At 49.1% G+C, this 20,735-nt stretch overlaps 1 protein-coding gene across 1 annotated transcript in view; it reads left to right on the plus strand.

The window, feature by feature from the left end:
* The window catches only part of LOC132591452 (transmembrane 9 superfamily member 2-like), a 33,876-nt gene that overhangs the window by 11,283 nt on the left and 1,858 nt on the right, over positions 1 to 20,735 (plus strand). Inside the window, exons 4-9 of the mRNA XM_060270075.1 lie at positions 631 to 710; positions 1,959 to 2,067; positions 12,634 to 12,766; positions 15,368 to 15,487; positions 16,387 to 16,444; positions 20,599 to 20,733. Of these exons, the coding sequence (XP_060126058.1) occupies positions 631 to 710; positions 1,959 to 2,067; positions 12,634 to 12,766; positions 15,368 to 15,487; positions 16,387 to 16,444; positions 20,599 to 20,710 (612 nt within the window). The 3' untranslated portion in view covers positions 20,711 to 20,733. The remainder of the gene's footprint in view (positions 1 to 630; positions 711 to 1,958; positions 2,068 to 12,633; positions 12,767 to 15,367; positions 15,488 to 16,386; positions 16,445 to 20,598; positions 20,734 to 20,735) is intronic.

Here is a 20,735-nt window from a genome sequence, read left to right on the forward strand (position 1 = left end):
AGTCGGCGGAGACCATTAGCTAGCTTTTGCCCAGGCAGCCAAATGGCCGTCATGGGCTAACAATTTTCATTTTTCCTTCCAAATGGAATGTGACTTGAACCCATGACCTTGAAGTGCAAGCTTCTGTATCCTGTTACCATTCCATTGAGCCACTCAGTCCTCTTAATTTGACTACATGAATGAACTGCCTGTCAATATTTGGCTTTTTAAGAAGACTTAATTTAACTTGGGTATGTAACGTTAACTTCATTAAAAACCACAAGATGTTTTGTACCCTATGGGAGTATCTGCTTTTACAGGTAAATCACCTTGCACCAGTAGCTGTATTGTCCACACTAAGCTCAGTATATGCAGGTACTGCTCCCCCCTTCTATCAATCAGAGATTTTTCTATGCAGCACCATTGCACATTCCTCACTATAGAAAAGGACAGTTCTTGAGTGCATGGATTGAGACCTCCTTTTAGCTTCCGGTTGCAGCTAGTGGTTTGTTTTCTGGTGTAACAGACACAGTTGCACCTACTCCCAGGTTAGCTTACCCAATGAGTTAGTTTAGCTAGTGATAATTAAATATATGAAGACTTGTTTTCTGAGAAGTGTTCCATTGTTCATCTCATACTTTTACCGTGCAGGAGAACAACAATATTAAGTGGGCTTCGAGATGGGACTACATCTTGGAATCCATGCCCCATACCAACATCCAGTGGTTTAGGTAAGAGATGTTGAAAGTTCTGAAAGAAATAGCTTGCAGCAAAACTTGGAAGATCTGAATCTTGCTTTATTTTTGGGGGAATTGGAACTTGTGGTTAGAAAGAAGGCAGCTAGCATTCAAGCCAGCCAGCGTCTCATGTTTTCATTTGTGGAAATGAAAACTTACTTTCCTCAGGACTGGCCCTCTTGGGAGCTGCTCAAAGTATTTTGTTTCATGCAAAGAATGTGCCTTCTGTATCCTGAAGAAAAGCAATCGGCACTTTTTACTTTCATCTTCTCGTTTCAGAGAATTTCTGAGATGTTACAGTTGATCACATTCTTTTAATGCTGTCATTTGATTTGCTTTGGAGTTTTATCTCTGAGTTTTTTATTTACTTTTAAGGAAAAAAGCTCACAGTGAATATGGATTGAGTTCCCCCCTTCCCCTTTTAAAAAAATATGATGATAAAGGGGAAACCTCTTCTCAGTCTTGAAGCACACAGTACAAAGTAAGCATGTATCAAACAAACTATGGTTTGAGGAACCAGACTGGTTTGTTACATCTGAACAAATATCACCTGACATACCATACTTTGTAAATGGCCACAAACTAGGATCTGATGCTATGTTTGAAAACCACAGCTGAAGAAAAACTGTTCACACCCAAACTGTTCACATCCAAACTGTTGGTTTGGGAAGTTGCTCTGCTGTTGGTGTCTGATGTTTGAGATACCATCTGCAATGTGCAACTGGAGGTGAAATGACCAAACTGTGGCTTGTCTGTACTTGGAAACCCACTTCATGGGTTAGAATCTAAACTCTTTAGTGCAAATCATGGTTTGTGTCGGAGTTCAAAGGGGCATAAAGTTCATATGCACGTGTGCTTCTGATACATATATTTTAATCATGAAATGCTTAGTGTAGTGTTATAAGGCATAGGTCAAATATTATAAAAGCCTGTCATAAAGCAGGTCTGCAGGGTTTCAGTCGTGAGTCTTTCCCAGTCCTGCCCGGAGATGTCAGGGCAGCACCTAAAACCTAAAACCCAACCTAAAATACTTTTCATCAAGCAGTTCATCATAGCACCGTCCCTTGTTCATTTTTGACTAATCCTATTTAAAGTTTCGAATCACTCTTGCAATGCTGCTAGTTTTGCCACTGATCTTCTGCCCTGGACTTGAGTGTTCAGTGCTACATCATAGACTTAAGAATTGTGTCTGATGCCACATAGGATCGGTTTACTATCTCTGGGTTTGCTTTTCACTTGCAGCATAATGAATTCCCTTGTAATTGTGCTCTTCTTGTCTGGAATGGTTGCCATGATCCTTCTGAGGACTTTGCATAAAGATATTGCAAGATACAACCAGATTGACTCCTCAGTAAGTAAAATGGGGTTCTGAAATTGGGGGGGGGGGCAGAGCTGGACTAATGTGCTGGTGCTGCAAGGGAACAATGGCGATTCTGAGTAGCTTTGTGAAGTCTAGAGGCTAGCATAGCAGTCCTCCTTCTCAGTTGAGGGCAAGATGTGCCACTATAACTGTTGCAACACTGGGAAGAAAAGATGGGCACTTTGCTCCCTACCTTAACACAAGAACACAAGAAGAGCCTTGCTGGGCGAGGCCCAAGGCCCACCTAGACCACCACCCTGTTCTTCTCACAGTGATCAGAAATATTCCTATGGGACACCCACAAGCAGGACATGAGTGCAATAGCAATTCTCACCAATTTTGATCCCCAGCAGTTGGTATTCAGAGGCATGCTGCCTTCCACAGTGGAGGTGGAACCTAGGCAATATGGCTACCATCCATTCATGGCCTTGACCTACACTGATTTATCTAATCCTCTTTTAGAGACATCCAAGATGGTGGCCATGGCTACCCCTAGGGAGAGCAAATTCCATAGTTGCACCGTGAAAAGTACATCCTTTTGCCTGCCCTAAATCTTCCAACATTCAGCTTAACTGGAAGACCCCAAGTTCTAGTCTTGTGGGAGAAGGAGAACAGATGATGCAGAGCTGAGAGGGAGATGACAGAGGAACTCTTGCCCCTTCTGCAGCAACCATTTGTTGCTTTCCTTGGGAGCCATTCCTAAAGGCCAGGCATTTCTTGCTTTCCTTTGTCTTTCCATTTCCCCAGCCGCTCACTAGAAAGCTACAGGTGGTCTGCTTGGGAAGTGGCTCCTGTGGCCGCTTCAGTGAAGAGCTCTTAAAACTTTAAGCAAATAGGCCGTATTTACTTAGCTAATTAAAGCAAAAGTCTGCAAAATACAGACTTTCCATCAGCTGTCATTTGGAAGTAATGAACAGCCTTACAAAAATCCTGCTTTCCCAAGGTGAGGAGTGCCTTGCTTCATATGAAACAAATCGGGCTCAGCTCTCATGCTTTGCTTAGGTGATTTGATTTATTCACTGGCAAGACACTACAGTCAAACTTTGGTTTGCGACCGCCTCCGTTTGCGACTGCTTCGGTTTCCGACCACTGCGGACCCAGAAGTGTTTACATCCGGGTTCCGTGGTGCTCAGATGCCCAGAAGCGATCTGCGCAGCGTGTGTGTGTGCAGAAGCACTCTGTCAGAGATGCAGATGCGGCTACTCTAGAGTAACGACTCCTCACAGCATTGTCCTTTTAGGCTTTTATTAAGTGCTGATTATTTACAGTGCTCAGAGCGATCTATATACATGTTGTCAGTCAGGTGTCAGTACCTCCGAATGGAGGTTGGCGCGTTTTCTTCCAGCAAAGAAGTTTGGGAAGACCTAATCTCCTCCCACGACGCTTCTTGCGTAATTCCGGGGTCGGCGGGATCGGCCTTCCCCCCTTGCTCCCCCCTTCCTGTCCCACCTTGTGCATGGGCTCCACTACCTTGCCGGAGCCTCGGTCACCACTTCCTGAGTCTCCGCTTGAGGCGGAACTCTCCCTGCTTTCCCCAGCGCTTGGCGATGAGCTGGTACTTAAGATGGGAGGGACCTCCCCTGTCCCTCACATCCACCCCCCTCCCAGGCCCCCCTTCCCCCCTCCCTAGGGGCTCCGAGGGTGCCGGGGACGACTGGAAACCTAGAAAATCTGTGTTGTCAGAGCCAGTGGGTGTGAAGATCTCCCCCCAATCCGGCGAGCATTCTCCTTCCCCCTGAGAAGACGGAAAGCCCAAAAAGTCTGTGGCGTCAGAGCTGGTGGGGGTAAAAATCTGCTTCCAGTCTTCCCCTGACTCTGACGTTCCGGACTCCAGGTAAACCCACACCTCTTCCTCAGGTTCCTCAAACTCCGCTTCCCACCTCCATGGAGAGCTGCTCCCTGAGACCCCTTCCTCAGACACCTCCCCCTCTTCTTCCCTGTCCATGTGCCAGGGCTTGGGCCTGTGGGGAAAAAGGGCGTGGAATTCTTCCACTAAGAATTCCTCCTGTATTTCCGTGGCCGGTACCCACTCGTTGTGTGATGGCGGAGTGTCCTCCCATGCCATGAGATACTCCAGCCCTCTCACACCTCTCCTGGAATCCAGAATCTCAGTGGCCACGTTGAGTTGCTGGGTGCCTCCCCGTTCCTCCCCTCCCTCTGGGGGCTGGTTGCTGTCGGTGAGCCTGGTGCTTTCCTTATAGGGCGACAGCAACGACCTGTGGAACACTGGGTGTACCCTCATGGATTCCGGCAACTCCAGTCTGAAAGCCACTGGATTGACCTGCTGCGTGACCTTAAAGGGTCCCAGCCGTCTGGGTGCTAACTTCTTGCACCTCCCCCTGGTTGGAAGCCCCTCTGAGGACAGCCACACCCTATCGCCCACCCTGATGACCTCCCCTGGTCTCCGATGGCGATCCGCCCCCTCCTTGTACACCGCCTTAGCCCTTTCCAAGTGTTCTCTGAGTTGCTGGTGCACCGTCTCCAGATCGTCCGCCCAATCCTCAGCTGCGGGACCCTCCTCCTCCTCTTCCCATTCCCTCCCCAGGAACGATCTGAGATCCCGCCCATAGTTGGCCTTGAAAGGTGACACCCCTGTGGAGACGTGCACTGCATTGTTGTAGGCGAACTCCGCCAGTGGCAGGCGATCTACCCAGTCTGTTTGTCGCTGGCTAACATAACATCTCAGGTACTGCTGAAGAATGGCGTTGGCCCGCTCCGCCTGTCCGTTTGCCTGCGGGTGCCTTGCCGTGGATAGGCTGACCTCCACCTGCAGGAGGTTCATGAGCCTGCGCCAGAACCTGGAAACAAATTGGCGCCCCCTATCTGATATAACCCTTAAAGGCAAACCGTGCAGCCGAAACACGTGGTCCACGAACAATTTGGCCGTCTCCTCCGCCGAGACCGCCCTTGCACAGGGTATGAAGTGGCACATTTTGGAGAAGAGGTCCACCACCACCAGCACTGCCGTCTTGCCCCTGGACGAAGGCAGGTCGGTGATGAAGTCCATGGAGAGGACCTCCCACGGCTTGTGGGGGGTGGGTAGGGGTTCCAGTAATCCTGCTGGCGCTGCCCTGACCACCTTGGCCCTCTGGCAGGTGTCACAGCCCCTCACGTAATCCTGAATGTCCTCCCTCACCCCCGGCAACCAAAAGTGTCTCATGACTAAGTGTGTGGTCTTGTCCCTACCAAAGTGGCCGGCCATCGGGTTGTCATGCATCTGTTTGAGGACCTTACCTCTGAGCCGGGCGGTGGGCAGGTATAGGGCTCCCTTGTAAAAGAGTAGCCCCCTACGTTCCTCAAAGTCCTTCGCTTGCCCCCTCCCCCCGTGTATCTCTCTGAAGATGCGGGTGGCGAACTCATCTCCTGCCGTTAGGGCTGTGAGTTCTGCCTCACTCACTACTGCTGCCCCACATGTCCAAGCTGATGGTGGGAAAATGTGCCTGGGTGCTGGTGGCAACTCCTCCTCCATGTACTCTGGCTTGCGGGAGAGGGCATCCGCCCTGACGTTCTGCTCCCCCGGTATGTAGTGGATGGAGAAGTGCGAGAAGAACTCTGCCCACCGTATCTGCCGTTGGTTGAGCACCCTGGCTGTTCTCCAGAACTCCAGGTTCTTATGGTCCATGCACACCTGTATGGGGTGCTTAGCGCCCACCAGGAAGTGTCTCCAGTGTTTAAACGCAGCGTGTATTGCCAAAAGTTCCTTGTCGAAAACCGTGTAGTTGCGCTCCGGCTGGGTCAGCTTCCTGGAGAAAAAGGCGCAGGGTCTCCACTCTCTGTTGGCATCCAGTTGTAGTAGGACCGCGCCCACAGCTCGGTCCGACGCGTCGGTCTCTACGCGCAGGGGTGCATCCTGCACCACGTGGAACAAGTTCTGGTCTGAGGTGAACACTCTCTTGAGGCCCTCGAACGCTGCTTGCGCCTCCGGTGTCCACCTGAACTTCTGCTTGCCTCTCAGGCAGTCCGTGATGGGAGCTGTGACGCGAGAGAAATTCTTGATGAACTTCCTGTAGAAGTTGGCGAAGCCTAGTAGGCGTTGGGCATCCTTGCGAGTCCTGGGGCTGTGCCAGTCCAGGATGGCCTGCACCTTGTCCTTGTCCATCGCTAGCCCCTTGTCAGACAGCTTGTAGCCCAGGAAGTCCACCTCCCTGGTGTGAAACCTGCACTTCTCCAGCTTCACTTACAGGTGGTGCTCCTTCAGGCGCTGCAACACCTCCCTGACATCCTTCACGTGTTGCACTGGGTCATTGGAGTAGATAAGGATGTCATCTAGAAAGACCAAACAGTTCTTGAAGAGGAGGGACCCCAGGACGTGGTGCATGAAGGCCTGGAAGCATGCTGAGCCCCCTTGCAAACCGAAGGGCATCACCCGATATTCAAAAGAGCCCAGAGGCGTGAACATCGTGGTCTTCCCCTCATCGCCTTCCCGGATCCTGATCAAGTTGTACGCTCCCCGCAGATCGAGCTTGGTGAAGATCTTGCCCTTGCGCGCTGCTGTCAGCAGATCGTCCACTCTGGGCATGGGGAACGCAACCGGTTCCGTCATACTGGTCGGGCGCCTAAAGTCCACCACCAGGCGGCGCTGTTGCGTGTCTTTCTTGTCCACCCAGAAGACCGGGCTGCCCCCTGCTGCCTTGCTTTCTCTGATGAACCCCCTCTTGAGGTTCTTGTCGATGAACGCACACAGATCCTCCAGTTCCTGGTCTGACATGGAGTACAGCTTGGCTGGGGGTAGCGTAGCCCCTGGCACCAGGTTGATCTGACAGTCAAAGGACCTGTGCGGGGGCAGGTGGTCGGACTCCGCTTCGCTAAAGACCTCCTGTAGGTCCCAATACGGTTTGGGTATCGCCTCTCCCCCCTTGATGTGCATGGTGGCCACCGTGGCTATTGGTGGCCCCTCCCCTGGTTGGCGCTGCATGCAATGTTCCAGACAAAAGTCAGACCCAAACGTGATGCATCTCTGGTGCCAACTGATGGACGGGTCGTGGCGTGCCAGCCAGCTCATTCCCAGCACGATGGGGGGGGGGTCCTGAGATGGTGGTGACATTGAATGCCAGCGTCTCTTAATGCCTTCCCACCGTCATTTTCATGGGGGGGGGGTCTGGTGGGTGATGGCCCCTCCCAGCAACTCCCTGCCGTCAATGGTGGAGACGTGCAGGGGAAAGTCCAGCTGCAGAAGTTGGGTCTGGTGTGCTTCTGCAAATTCCCTCGAAAAAAAGTTGGCAGGTGCTCCGCTGTCGATTAGCGCTAAAACCGCCAGGGGGTACCCATTAGGGAGTGTCAGAGTCACTTCTAGAACCACCCCTGCTCTGGGGGGTGTGGGCTGGCGCTGCTCCTTTGTGGAAGGGAGGGTGGGAGGGGGCTGGTTTCCGTTGGTTGCGCCTGGCTGCTGCCCCTTGTCTCCTGCAGCCAGGCTGTCTCGTTTTCCTGCGGTTGCGTTGAGTCTGTGGGGGCGGGCATAACAGTTCCCGCCCTTCCCTGCCATTCCCTGCGATGCGGGCAATTCTTGACGAGGTGACTGGGGGAGTTGCATAAAAAACAGTTCCCTCCCCTTCCCTCCTTGCGTTTCTGCGCCGTCGGGGTTTGAAAAGCCCGCGCGCGCGCGCTCCTCCGATTTCCATCGGTTCCTGGTCTGGGACGGGTCTGGGCGGGGCTTGGGGCGGGCCCTGGGGTGGGGTTTGGTGATGTGGTCTGTCCTGTGAGCGTGGGAACCAAGGTCGGACTGCGCGCGTAGCCTGTTTGTTGTTCCATCTGGATTCCTATCTCACCCCCACCGCCAGCGCTGCTTTACTCAACTCATCCATATTCCGCGGTTTCGGACCTCTCGAAAGCTCATCCTTCACGTCTGTGTGCAAGCCCAGATAGAAAGCGGATTTCACTGGGTCACTGTGCAGATCCCACCCCAGTTTGTGCACCAGCATGGTGAATTTCGCCCAGTATTCTCTGACCGTTAATTTCCCTTGTGTCAAATGGTGAAGCTCCTCTTTGGTCGCCTCCATCTCACTGTCGCTTGCGTACATTACTTTTAAAGCTTCTAGAAATAATTTTACGTTCTTCATGCACTGATTTTTTGACGCGATTAGCGGTCTGACCCATTCGCGTGCGGCACCGGTCAAATGTTCCACGATAAAGGAGACTCTGTGCGCATCATCTGGGAATTCCGCATCATGCAATTCCAGCGCGTAATTTATTTCCGTCTCAAATCCTAGGTACTCTATAGGGTCTCCGCTAAATTTGGTGACTAGGGTCTGCCCCCTCCTCACTTGGACCAGCTGCTGTTGGGGCGCCCCCCCCCACCTCTCGCGGCCTTCTCCTCATCCAATTTTTTCTGTAGCTCCAACACCATTAGCCTTAGCTGCTTCTCGGTCTCATCTTTCGTTCTCACCTGCTCCACCAGCTTGTTCAGCTCCTCCCTTGTTCCGCGCGCTTCCTCCTGAGCGGCAAGCAATTGCTGCTGGGCCTGCGCTGTCAGGTTCCGTATCTCCTGCTTCGCTGCTTCGGCCTCCAGCCTCCAACGCTCCGCGTCTTGCGCGCTCATCGCTGCAACTCCAAAGTAGCCAGAAAGATTCGGAGGTAGCTGTCAGAGATGCAGATGTGGCTACTCTAGAGTAACGACTCCTCACAGCATTGTCCTTTTAGGCTTTTATTAAGTGCTGATTATTTACAGTGCTCAGAGCGATCTATATACATGTTGTCAGTCAGGTGTCAGTACCTCCGAATGGAGGTTGGCGCGTTTTCTTCCAGCAAAGAAGTTTGGGAAGACCTAATCTCCTCCCACGACGTTTCTTGCGTAATTCCGGGGTCGGCGGGATCGGCCTTCCCCCCTTGCTCCCCCCTTCCTGTCCCACCTTGTGCCTGGGCTCCGCTACCTTGCCGGAGCCTCAGTCACCACTTCCTGAGTCTCCACTTGAGGCGGAACTCTCCCTGCTTTCCCCAGCGCTTGGCGATGAGCTGGTACTTAAGATGGGAGGGACCTCCCGGTATCCCCTGTCCCTCACACACTCTATCGGTGCTTTGTGCATGCACAGAAGCATGCCTCGGGGAGCAACGAACTCGGGGAGCGACCGGCTCCGCGGAACCAATTGTGGTCGTAAACGGAGGTATGACTGTTTCAAGCTTTAAAGGCAGCAGTGTTGGTACGGCAAGAACTTTCTATGTCTCAGGTTTCTAGGGAAAAATTTTTTTGCTGCATTGTCTCCTTGCAGGGGGAGTTTAATCATGGCTTAACTTTCCCAGATATGCTGCATGAGTAGTGATTTGGCAACCTAAATATCATATGTTGGGGAACCTTAAACTTATATTCTTAACCAACCCCATAGAAGCTTTTCTTTTCAGCTTCCTAGTTATTTGGCTCCCAGGATTCTAACCAAGGTTACACAGAATAGAATGTGTCCCACCACACCCTTCTATGGAAAGTGCCCACCTTTGGAGGGTGGAAGAATTGCTGGGTGCCTGAGTAACAAGAATCATAGAATCTTAGAGTTGGAAAGGACTTGATGATCATTTAGTTCAACCCCCTGCAATGCAATAATCTCAGCTAAAGGATCCATGACAGATGGCCATCCAACCTCTGTTTAAAAAACTCCAAAGAAGGACAGTTTACCACCTCTTGTGAGAGTCTGTTCCACTGTGGAACAGCTCTTGCTGTCAGAAAGCTTTTCTGAATGTTTAGTCAGAATCTCCTTTCTTGTAACTTGAAGCCATTGGTTTGAGTCCTGCCCTCCAGAGCAGGAGAAAACAAGCATGCTCCCTCTTCCATGTGACTGCCCTTGAGGTATTTGAATATGGCTGTCGTATCTCTCAGTCTCCACTTTTCCAGGCTAAACATTCCCAGCTCCTTCAAATGCTCCTCATAAGGCTTACTTTCCAGAGCATTGATCATCTTGGTTTCCTTCTTCTGCACACATTCCAGCTTGTCAACATCCTTCTTAAAGTTTATCCTACCTAAAGTGTCTTTGTTTAGTGCAGGAACAAGATTGCAGAGGACAAGAAACAATTTCCAGGCCACTTTTCAATAAGTAATGTAGATTGCATTGGTAATGATAGGGAAGGGAAGTAAAGTTATTGAGCTTCTATTTCATTGTTCTCCCCAACTGCAAATTTGGCAGAGAAAGAGTGTGTTTGAAGCAAGGTTGTCGCCTTGAGAGGAGTTACTCTCAGAATAGCTGTGTGGCCTGTTGATTAACACACTCTTCCCAGAAAGGGCTCCAGTCAAACCAGTTGCTGATCAGCAAATCCTGTATGGGCAGATGCTCAGTAAGCAAGTTGGGTGGATGAGTCCAAAATGTTCACCTCATTTTCTTTAATTTCACCAGGTAATTAACAACCTCTGTTTTGGTGCATAGCGGACTCCTGGTATTTTGACGTGGGGTTCTCATCTTACTGAATGGATCTCAGTTGATTAAGAAAATGAATTTTATTTGATTGAAATTCTGATGTACTTGTTTTTGACTGGAACTGTCGTTTTGAAGGGAAACAAGCATGGTTCCTTGCCTTTAGGTAGCATACACCATTTAAAAAGATAGCATATACCATGAACATATGTGGTGTATCACATGTATGCATTGCAGCAGGTGGAAACATAGAGAAATGAAAACATGTTGGCAAACTGCCAATGTGTTTTATTTTGCCCAGTGCATTTTGGAAAGATGAATTGCCTTCATCGGGGCATCTTAGAAACACATTTTTTTAAAACAGTATCAGAACAACCCTTTAAAAATATTAAAAATAATTCCCCCTGACCTATCTCACTATGGAGGCTCAGCAAAATATGTGCTCAAGTATTTCTTAAGTGAGTGTTGGCACCTCCTTTTTCTAGACTGGCTTTTGTTAACTGGACAGGAATGGAGATGCCCATTGCCAAGTGCTTTGAGGTACATTGCACAATGTTTGATTTGAAAGGAAATTTTGAGCTTTGAAAAGGGAGTTTGCCACTAAACCTTTGCCATGAAGGTGTTCCCTGCCATTGGGAATGAGAAGAAAAGTTAAGGATGTTAACAATATGGAGTGAAAAAAGGAGTGACTCATTTTGGGGAGTAGTATTCTGCCACAAAGTTCTGTTTAGAGAACTTAAGCTAACATTTGGTCACATTGGTGCAGTAACTAACCCCAGATGAAAAAGAGGGAATTGAACGTTTCAGCAGTGTTGGGGGTGCAGAACACAGCGTCTTTGATTTGGAACAGCATTTTTGATTTCATGTTTTATTCCGCTGCCTTGTTGCTCCCTATAGTGCCACCATATAGTAACAATAAATAAATAAATAAATATTATTTATACCCCGCCCATCTGACTGGGTTTCCCCAGCCACTCTGGGCGGCTTCCAACAAAATATTAAAAAACAATAATTTATTAAACATTAAAAGCTTCCCTAAACAGGGCTGCCTTCAGATGTCCTCTAAAAGCCTGGTAGTTGTTTTTCTCTTTGACATCTGGTAGGAGGGCGTTCCACAGGGCGGGTGCCACTACCGAGAAAGCCCTCTGCCTGTTTTCCCTGTAACTTGGCTTCTCGCAGCAAGGGAACCGCCAGAAGGCCCTCGGCACTGGACCTCAGAACGATGGAGGTGGAGATGCTCCTTCAGGTATACTGGACCGAGGCCGTTTAGGGCTTTAAAGGTCAGCACCAACACTTTGAATTTTGCTTGGACACGTACTAGGAGCCAATGTAAGTCTTTCAAGACGGGTGTTATGTGGTCTCGGTGGCTGCTCCCAGTCACCAGTCTAGCTGCTGCATTCTGGATTAATTGTAGTTTCTGGTTCACCTTCAAAGGTGACCACATAGAGCGCATTGCAGTAGTCCAAGCGAGAGATAACTAGAGCATGCACCACTCTGGTGAGACAGTCCGCGGGCAGGTAGGGTCTCAGCCTGCGTACCAGGTGGAGCTGATAAACAGCTGCCCTGGATACAGAATTGACCTGCGCCTCCATGGACAGCTGTGAGTCTAAAATGACTCCCAGGCTGCGCACCTGGTCCTTCAGGGGCACAGTTACTCCATTCAGGACCAGGGAGTCCTCCACACCTGCCCGCCTCCTGTCCCCCACAAACAGTACTTCTGTCTTGTCAGGATTCAACCTCAATCTGTTAGCCGCCATCCAACCTCCTGTGTGGAAACCACAGGAGTTGACACCTGATAGAACCTAGGCCTTGGTTTTGTGGCATGGTATTTCCTTTCCTTTCATGTCAGATTTGAAACTGGCTTGTTAGGCAACAGAAGACAAAGATGGATAAATGCGTTGAATGCTCACGATAGCACTTAAATTGAACATGATCTTTTGTTTAATATCAATTAACATTGCGGCACTCTAGCTAAGCATGTTAGTGTTTGTTTCTCCTTCTCAAGATAAGTGTTTCTTAATATATCTGCATCCTCTGCACACGCAAGCCCCCCCCCCCAGCAGCCCATTAGGGAGTTGTAAAACCAGTGAGTAACAACGCTGATGCAATTAGTCCCCTTCAGAAACAAAATCTGGAAGATAATCAGGCTAGGAAAGTGAATTTCACGTCTGGCTTGTACTAATTCACTGTTGCATGATGTATGCCTAATAAAGAGATGTTATTACAGGAGGACGCCCAGGAGGAGTTTGGGTGGAAGCTGGTCCATGGAGATGTGTTTAGGCCTCCCAGGAAGGGCATGCTGCTCTCTGTCTTCCTGGGGCAAGGGACGCAGATTTTCATAATGACATTTATTACCTTATGTAAGTAGCAGGAGGTTGGCTGAAATCATCATCGTTATTTATGCAAGACCGGCTTTCTCTGTGTTTTTGTTGTTAATAATAATATTGATATTTACCACCTTATGCCGAGTCACACCTTGGGTCCACTTAGCTCAGCATTGTCTACACGGATTGTCAGCGGCTCTTTTGAGAGCTGCTGCCAGTCAGTGTTCACTGTACTTAGCTCGATAGACCAGTGGTCTGACTGAATAAGGCAGCTTCCTGTCTGTTCTTGTGCTGCCTGTTTTCATATGCAATTCCACCCCACATAAACCTGGGGACAGCTGGCCGCTGGGAAGATGGATACTTTGAGGCAGCAGCTGTAGTCATCAGGAGAAAAGATTTTGTGTGTGTGTGTGTGTGTGTGTGTGTGTGTGTGTGTGTGTGTGTAAGCTCACCACCCTACAGTTATGCACAGTGGAGCTGAGTGGTCACAAAACCAACTGAGATCTTGAGGACTAGTAACCTAGGAGGATGCCTTATTCCAAGTCAGACCATTGTTTCATCTAGCTCAGTATTGTTGTCTACACTGACTGTCAGTGGCTTAAGGCGGAGGCATCCTCAGTCTTACTTGAAGATGCAGTGGGGTTGAACCTGGGGCTTTCTTTGTGCAAAGCAAACGCTGTGTACTGCTTAGGTGCAACCCTTCCCTCACACACACGAAAGAAAGAAAGACAGACAGGAATGGTGTAGTTTTCTAAGGCAGAGTATTTCGTTGTTTGATGTTTCAGGAAACTCTGAGCTTTAGCTGAGATTCCTGCATTGCAGGGGTGGACTTAGATGGCTGCCAGGGTCCTTTCCTAGTCTACAATTCCATGGTTCTTTTCATTGGGAGCTTGCCAAGGGTTATTTGGTTGGGAGGATCAGTACTGACAAGCAGTCTTTCTCTTTTAGAAGAAGCCTTGCTATCAATACTGATTATCTGCACCCTCAGTTCAAACCGCAGAATGGTAGAGTTGGAAGGGACCCTGAGGGTCATCTAGTCCCTGCAATGCAGGAATCTTTTTAGCCAGGTGTAGGGCTTGAACCCACAACCTGGAGATCTGCAGTCCCGTGCTCTGCCAACTAAGCCATCCCAGCAGTTCAGTGAGGCTGCCTAGTGCTCCCATGCATTTGCCTGCAAACATGTCCCAGAAGCCTCGGCAGCGTAATGGGGTCCTGTGGTGGGTCTTCCTTGTCTGATGATTCTCATAGGGGAAAGGATTCCCCACAGGACATAAAGCTGTTCTAAAACTGGGATGGGGAACCTCTGGCCTTCCAAAAGCTTGCTGGGCTCCTAACTCCCATTAGCCCCAGCTGCTGTGGCCATTGGTGAGGGCTGCAGTCCAATGATAGCTGGAGCCCACAGGTTCCTCCCATAGCTGTCAAGTTCTCCCCTTTTTTAAGGGATATTCCCTTTTGCTGAATAGGCTTCCTCATGAGAAAAGGGAAAACTTGACAGCTATGTTCCTCACTCCTTTCAAAAGCTTGATGCGTGAGGGGAAGACCTTATCTCGATGACAGAGCACCTGCTTTGCTTGCAAAAGGCCCCCTCATGTCTCTAGGCAGGGCTGCGAGACTCCCCCACTCCCCGGCCTGAAATCCTGGAGAGCTGCTATCTCCCCACAACTGCGTACAAGTGTGGCACAGGAAATAATTAAATAACTTGTTTTAAACTGCATAATGGCTGGAAAGGGGCAGAAACAGCCCAAAAAGAGCAGGAAAACTGCAAATACAGTGGTACCTCTGCTTACGAATTTAATGTGTTCCGAACACACATTTGTAAGTCGAAAAAAATTGTAAGTCGAATCCCATAGGAATGCATTGGGAGAAAAAATTTGTAAGTCGAAGCAACCCTATCTAAAAATTCGTAAGTAGAAAAAATCCTATCTAAACCGCATCCAAGGTGGCGGACGTAGCTCCATTTGTAAGTAGAAAAATTCGTAAGTAGAGTTATTTGTAAGTAGAGGTACCACTGTATGGCATGAAAAGAGTGGGGAAATGGATAGCAATCTCAGGGGCCTTTACAGCTTTGACCCCATGAGCCTTTGCATCGACCTTTGAGGCCTGTGGAGAGTTGGAGTTTGAGAAAGGAAGTCTGGAGGGAGCGATTGTGGTGGCGTTTGGCGGAGTTTGGCTTTCACGTATATGCACGGTACCCAGGAACGTTGAGTCTTGCGTTAGTGGGGAGATCCCTGTATTGAGCTAGATGGACCCAATGGTCTGAACTAGCATAAGGCAACTCCTTACATTCCGATTTTGGGTGGGGGCATTTATGATTTTTAATTTATATCCTGCCCTTATTCCATTATGGAGCACAGGGCAGCTAACAGCAGGTCAATAAAGTAACCAGATGGAAAAAATTCCCATCACTAAAAGCCACAATATTGCAGTTGAAATACAGTAAAACCAGCAGTTGGTAAATATATTGGAAAATCATATACTTCCAAGATCTAAACACCTGGACAAATAGGAAATGTCTTCACCCTGTGTTTTGAAAGTTTCAACCTTGGGGGCACATTTGCATTTTTGGAACATTGCACCAATTTACATCAGGAAACCTCTTCTGTCACACACTTTTGTTCTCTGTGTTCACACTTTCAGTCCTTGCCTGCCTTGGATTCCTTTCGCCAGCCAACAGGGGGGCCTTGATGACCTGTGCCGTTGTGCTGTGGGTCTTGCTGGGGACCCCAGCAGGCTACGTATCTGCTCGGATGTACAAAAGTAAGTGCAAGCCTTGTGTAATGGAATGTGGCCAGGCTGTTGTTGAAACCACAGAGATTGTGCTCAGCAGCCGGTGGTACCCAATTGAGACTGGTAGGGTGGAAGTTGGGGGGGGGGGGCAACAGTAGGCGGACAATGATATGCAAAGTTAGAGCCAAGGACTGGCAGAGCCTGCTGAATCTAGTTTTGCGGTCATGCTCCTCCCATCAGAATTCTATAAGGGCAGCACTGAGGGTAAGGAAACCGACAGACAGTACCACCCCCTGGGTTGGTTATATGTTAGAAGGCAGGCAAGTGTGGGTTGGGTGGGGCAGCGCCCCCATTCACCTCCGCTGATCATACTAGGAAGTGGAAAGCCAAGGGTGGTTCCTGCCCAGCCCTTGATTGGCTGTCCTAGGTCAAATCTCTTAGCCTTTCTTCTGCCTTGTAGAATGGGAACTGCTAGTGATTTTTCACTGGTTTAGCAGGGACAGGAAAGACCAAGAGGTAACAGAATAAGACAATGGGTGTTCTTATCAGTGTTTACCTCCCCACTCCTTTTCTGAACTGCAGTGCCCTCTCTCTTTCTCATGACCCTTTGCAAATTGGTTGTGAAACATGGGGAGGTTTGCTTGAAGTGTTACACAAGTACATAGGATGGGGAGGGAGCCTGAAAAGCTTTACTGGATCCTAGCTGTCAATTATGAACAGGATATTGAGCTGGTTTGAATTATGGGAGAGGATCATTATCAGCACTCCTTGGGGTTCAGTTTCTATAAGCAGGGAAGATTAAGAGCAGTTCATAGTACTATGGTGAACAATATAGTGTTAAAATTATTGAGGATTAAACATATATATAAATTCTTCCAGCTACTATAAAAGTGTTAAATGTAGTGATTACCTTTTTCTTCTCTTCTCAGCATTTAGAGGTGAAAAATGGAAGACAAATGTGTTGCTGACAGCTCTGTTGTGTCCAGGGTTAGTATTCCCCACACCTTTCTTTTTATAAAACTCATTTTCTGCATTGCAAATTGGTTAATATGCACAAAGGCCTATGCTTCTTACCTCACATGACTGACAGTTACTCCAGTTCTAGATTCAGGTAGATGTTGGTCTGACGCAGTTGAAATATATAAAAAAATATAAAAAATTGTCCAGTAGCACCTTAGAGACCAACTAAGTTTGTTCTTGGTATAAGATTTCGTGTGCATGCACACTTCTTCAGATACACCGAAACAGAAGTCACCAGATGTCAACAGGTTTACCATACCCATTGAGTCAATCACCCGTCTCCTACTACCCTCCTGAGAAAAACCCCACCCCACCCTCCCACTATATATAAGGGTCTGGTGACTTCTGTTTCAGTGTATCTGAAGAAGTGTGCATATCTGAATATTACTCCAGTTGTAATCTAATCCAGTTGTACGCATGCAGCTCCTCTTCATTTCCATGTTCTTGAGTGCATGCAACTATGAACCAGATCCCCATGTTTGTAAGTGCATCAATTGTTCCTGTTTTACTTTCTTTTTAAAATCCCTCTTCTATTTTAACAAACTATCTTTGGTAAGTCTTGAGTGCCTTAACTGTGGTATGCTTATGGTAGTATTGAAGCAAAACTTAACTGGTTAGCAAACTCTTCAAGCTTACGGTGTCATGCATTGACTTTTAGTCGATTGTTAGTGGTGCTTTAAGTCAAGAGTCTCTGATTCTAAACCTCCACTGCCTTGTGGGACATCTTTGGGAGGAGAAAAGTCTAAGGAGTAAACTCTACCCAAATCTGGAGCGGGAGTCGTTGAGGTGGTTGGGTGGCACCTTTTACGCCTCCTTCTGGCAACTCCTGCAGCCCAGCCATTGCTAAACATCTGCTTTCGCTTGGACCACATCAGCAATGCTGAGATGGTTAAGAGTCACTTCAGCACTGAGCAAACTATGGTTAGGACAGTGTTGCTGGTGTTTCTGCTTGCAAAGTGACATGTGGGACTTGGCGGTCTTAGGAAGCATGGTTGTAACTATTTCTTTCAAAATTTAAAAATATCTATAGACAGTGGACTAGAAATGAGACTGTTTGGCAGCAGGGTGTGAAATAGCCTGATACCAGAAGTCCCAACCAGAAATGTACATCCTGGCTATCATCTAGATGACTATCTTGGCAAAGTACAAAATGGCAAAATACCATGCTGATAGTTTTAATTCCAATGTGCAAATTCCATTTCATAGAAGTTGAATAATTGCCTGGGGTGGTGGGGACAGCACAAAATAAGAACAAATGTCTTGATTATGCTGTGCTTTGGACCTGCTTGAGATATGGCCAATCAACCCAAGCTGCTGTTTTCTGCTGTCTGGACTGCAGCTGTTGGCCTGCTTGGCTTGGTGCTGGATGGGATCAATTTGGATGGTCCGCCCCCGCCACTTAATGGATCCAAGTGGTTTCCAGAGAGTGATAGGGGATATTTTATCCCATGTTGATGGCCTTTCAGCTGATTCCCTGGTGGCCCGCTGGAATGCAGAATTAACTAGGGCTGTTGACTGTCTGACTCGGAAGCTCCCTCTCCAATTACATGGAGCCCAGACAGCCCCGTGGTTTTCTCCAGAGCTGAGGGCGATGAAACAATCACTGCAAATAATGTTTGACCGAACACGGGTTAGCGATCATCATTGAGCCTACCAAGCATCAGCGAAGAGGACCTTCTTCACGGTCTATTGCATCTGCAGAAAACAGCAGCAGAAGACTCTTTCAGGTGGTTCACAGTCTACTGGAACCACCTTTGCCATTGGGGCCTGGTAAGGACCCCCCAAGATCTCCTGCAATGATTTTGCAAAGTTTTTTGCAGATAAAATTGCTCAGATTCAGACAGAGGTAGACTCCACTTTGATACCATCGACCATGACATCCTTCTGAACCGTATAGAGAAGATGGGGGCACTGTTATACAGTGGCTCTGCTCCTTCCTCCTGGGCCGTGTTCAGAAAGTGGTGGTGGGGGATGAGTGTTCAGACCCCTGGGCTCTCACTTGTGGGGTGCCTCAGGGTTCCGTCCTCTCCCCCATGCTTTTTAACATCTATATGAAACTACTGGGAGGGATCATCGGGGTTTGGGCTGGGTGTCCATCAATATGCAGATGATACCCAGCTCTACCTAACGGAACCAGTGAAAGCGGTGAATGTCCTGTGTGAGTGTCTGGAGATGGTTGGAGAATGGATGGTGACTAACAGATTGAGGTTGAATCCTGACAAGACAGAAGTACTGTTTGGGGGGGACGGGGTGGGCAGGTGTGATGGACTCCCTGGTCCTGAATGGGGTAACTGTGCCTCTGAAGGACCATGTGCGCAGATTGGGAGTCATTTTGGACTCACAGCTGTCCATGGAGGCACAGTTTGATACTGTGTCCAGGGCAGCTGTCTATCAGCTCCATCTGGTATGCAGGCTGGGACCCTACCTGCCCGCAGACTGTCTCACCAGAGTGGTGCATGCTCTAGTTATCTCCCGCTTGGACCACTGCAATGCGCTCTACATGGGGCTAACTTTGAAGGTGACCCAGAAACTAATCCAGAATGTGGCAGCTAGGCTGGTGACTGGGAGTGGCAGCCGAGACCATATAACACTGGTTGTGAAAGACCTACATTGGCTCCCAGTACGTTTTCGAACACAATTCAAAGTGTTGATGCTGACCTTTAAAGCCCTAAAAGGCCTCAGCCCAAGATACCTGAAGGAGCATCTCCACCCCCATCGCTCAGCCTGGACACTGAGGTCCAGCTCCAAGGGCCTTCTGGCGTTTCCCTCACTGCAAGAAACTAAATTGCAGGGAACCAGGCAGAGGGCCTTCTTGGTAGTGGCGCCTGCCCTGTGGAATGCCCTCCCATCAGATGTCAAGGAAATAAACAGCTACCTGACTTTTAGAAGGGACGCGGGTGGCACTGTGGTCTAAACCACAGAGCCTAGGGCTTGCCGATCAGAAGGTTGGCAGTTTGAATCCCTGTGAAGAGAGAGCTCCCATTGTTCGGTCCCAGCTCCTGACCACCTAGCACAGGGGTCCCCAGACTTACCGGGCTTCGGGCTGGAGGGCAGGGGAGTGCGCGCGCAGCGGGCCGGAGGGCGGGGGAGTGGAGTGCGCGCCCGTGCGCACACGCACACGGTCGGAAAAAAATGCCGAAAATCGCTTGTGCGCATGCGTATGGGCCTCCCCCGACCCGGAAGTGCATCGGAAATGACCTCTTCTGGGTCGGGAGAGGCCCATACGCATGCGCACAAAGGATTTTCGGCAATTTTTTGCCGATTTTGAAGATCGCCGCCGCGCCGCGCGCCGTAAGAGCGGGCAGCAGGGGGCATTGTGGGCCGGATTGGGAGGCCAATTGGGCCGCATCCGGCCCGGGGGCCGTAGTTTGGGAACCCCTGACCTAGCAGTTCAAAAGCACGTCAAGTGCAAGTAGATAAATAGGTACCGCTCCGGCGGGAAGGTAAACTGTGTTTCTGTGTGCTGCTCTGGTTCGCCATAAGCAGCTTAGTCATGCTGGCCACATGACCCAGAAGCTGTCTGCGGACAAACGCCGGCTTCCTCAGCCTATAGAGCAAGATGAGCGCCGCAACCCCAGGGTCGTCCACGCCTGGACCTAACAGTTGGGGTCCTTTACCTAGACTTTTATAAGACATCTGAGGCAGTCCTGTTTAGGGAAGTTTTTAATGTTTGATGTTTTACCGTGTTTTTAATATTCTGTTGGGAGTCGCCCAAAGTGGATGGGGGAACCCAGCCAAATGGGCGGGGTATAAATAATTTATTATTATTATTAGTGACTTCCCATAGTCTCTAGCCCTATTACTTGAGAGCAGTTCTCAGCTGGTGAAGCCAAGGAGTAAAAGTGGACCCCTCAGCAAGCAAAGCACATATTCTGCCCCTGAGCTCTGAGGCTCCTTCCATATGTGAGCAAACGAAGTTGCCACCCACTGGATTAGATATGTTAGCGGCTCTCTAGTGTACCAGGCACACAGTCCCCAACCTCCAACTCCATCAGCCAAGATCATTTGTAACAGAAGCTGCCAGTATTTGAACCCCTGATCTTGCGGGAAGAAAAATGTGTGCTCTGACACTGTGGTTGTGGGTTCATTGTACTTATATTTAATTCCCCCCCCCCTCCCAGGTTTGAAGATGCAGGGCAACAAGGGCTTCGCCATGGAGAAGCAAAACCACACTCCGAGGAAGTAGCATCAGTACCAACAGCAGCAGCCGCAACAACAACCTCCCCCAGCTAACGGACAGCAGGCCAACAACCAAAGT

The sequence above is a fragment of the Zootoca vivipara genome, chromosome W, assembly GCF_963506605.1.
Source record: "Zootoca vivipara chromosome W, rZooViv1.1, whole genome shotgun sequence".
Lineage (NCBI taxonomy): Eukaryota > Metazoa > Chordata > Lepidosauria > Squamata > Lacertidae > Zootoca > Zootoca vivipara.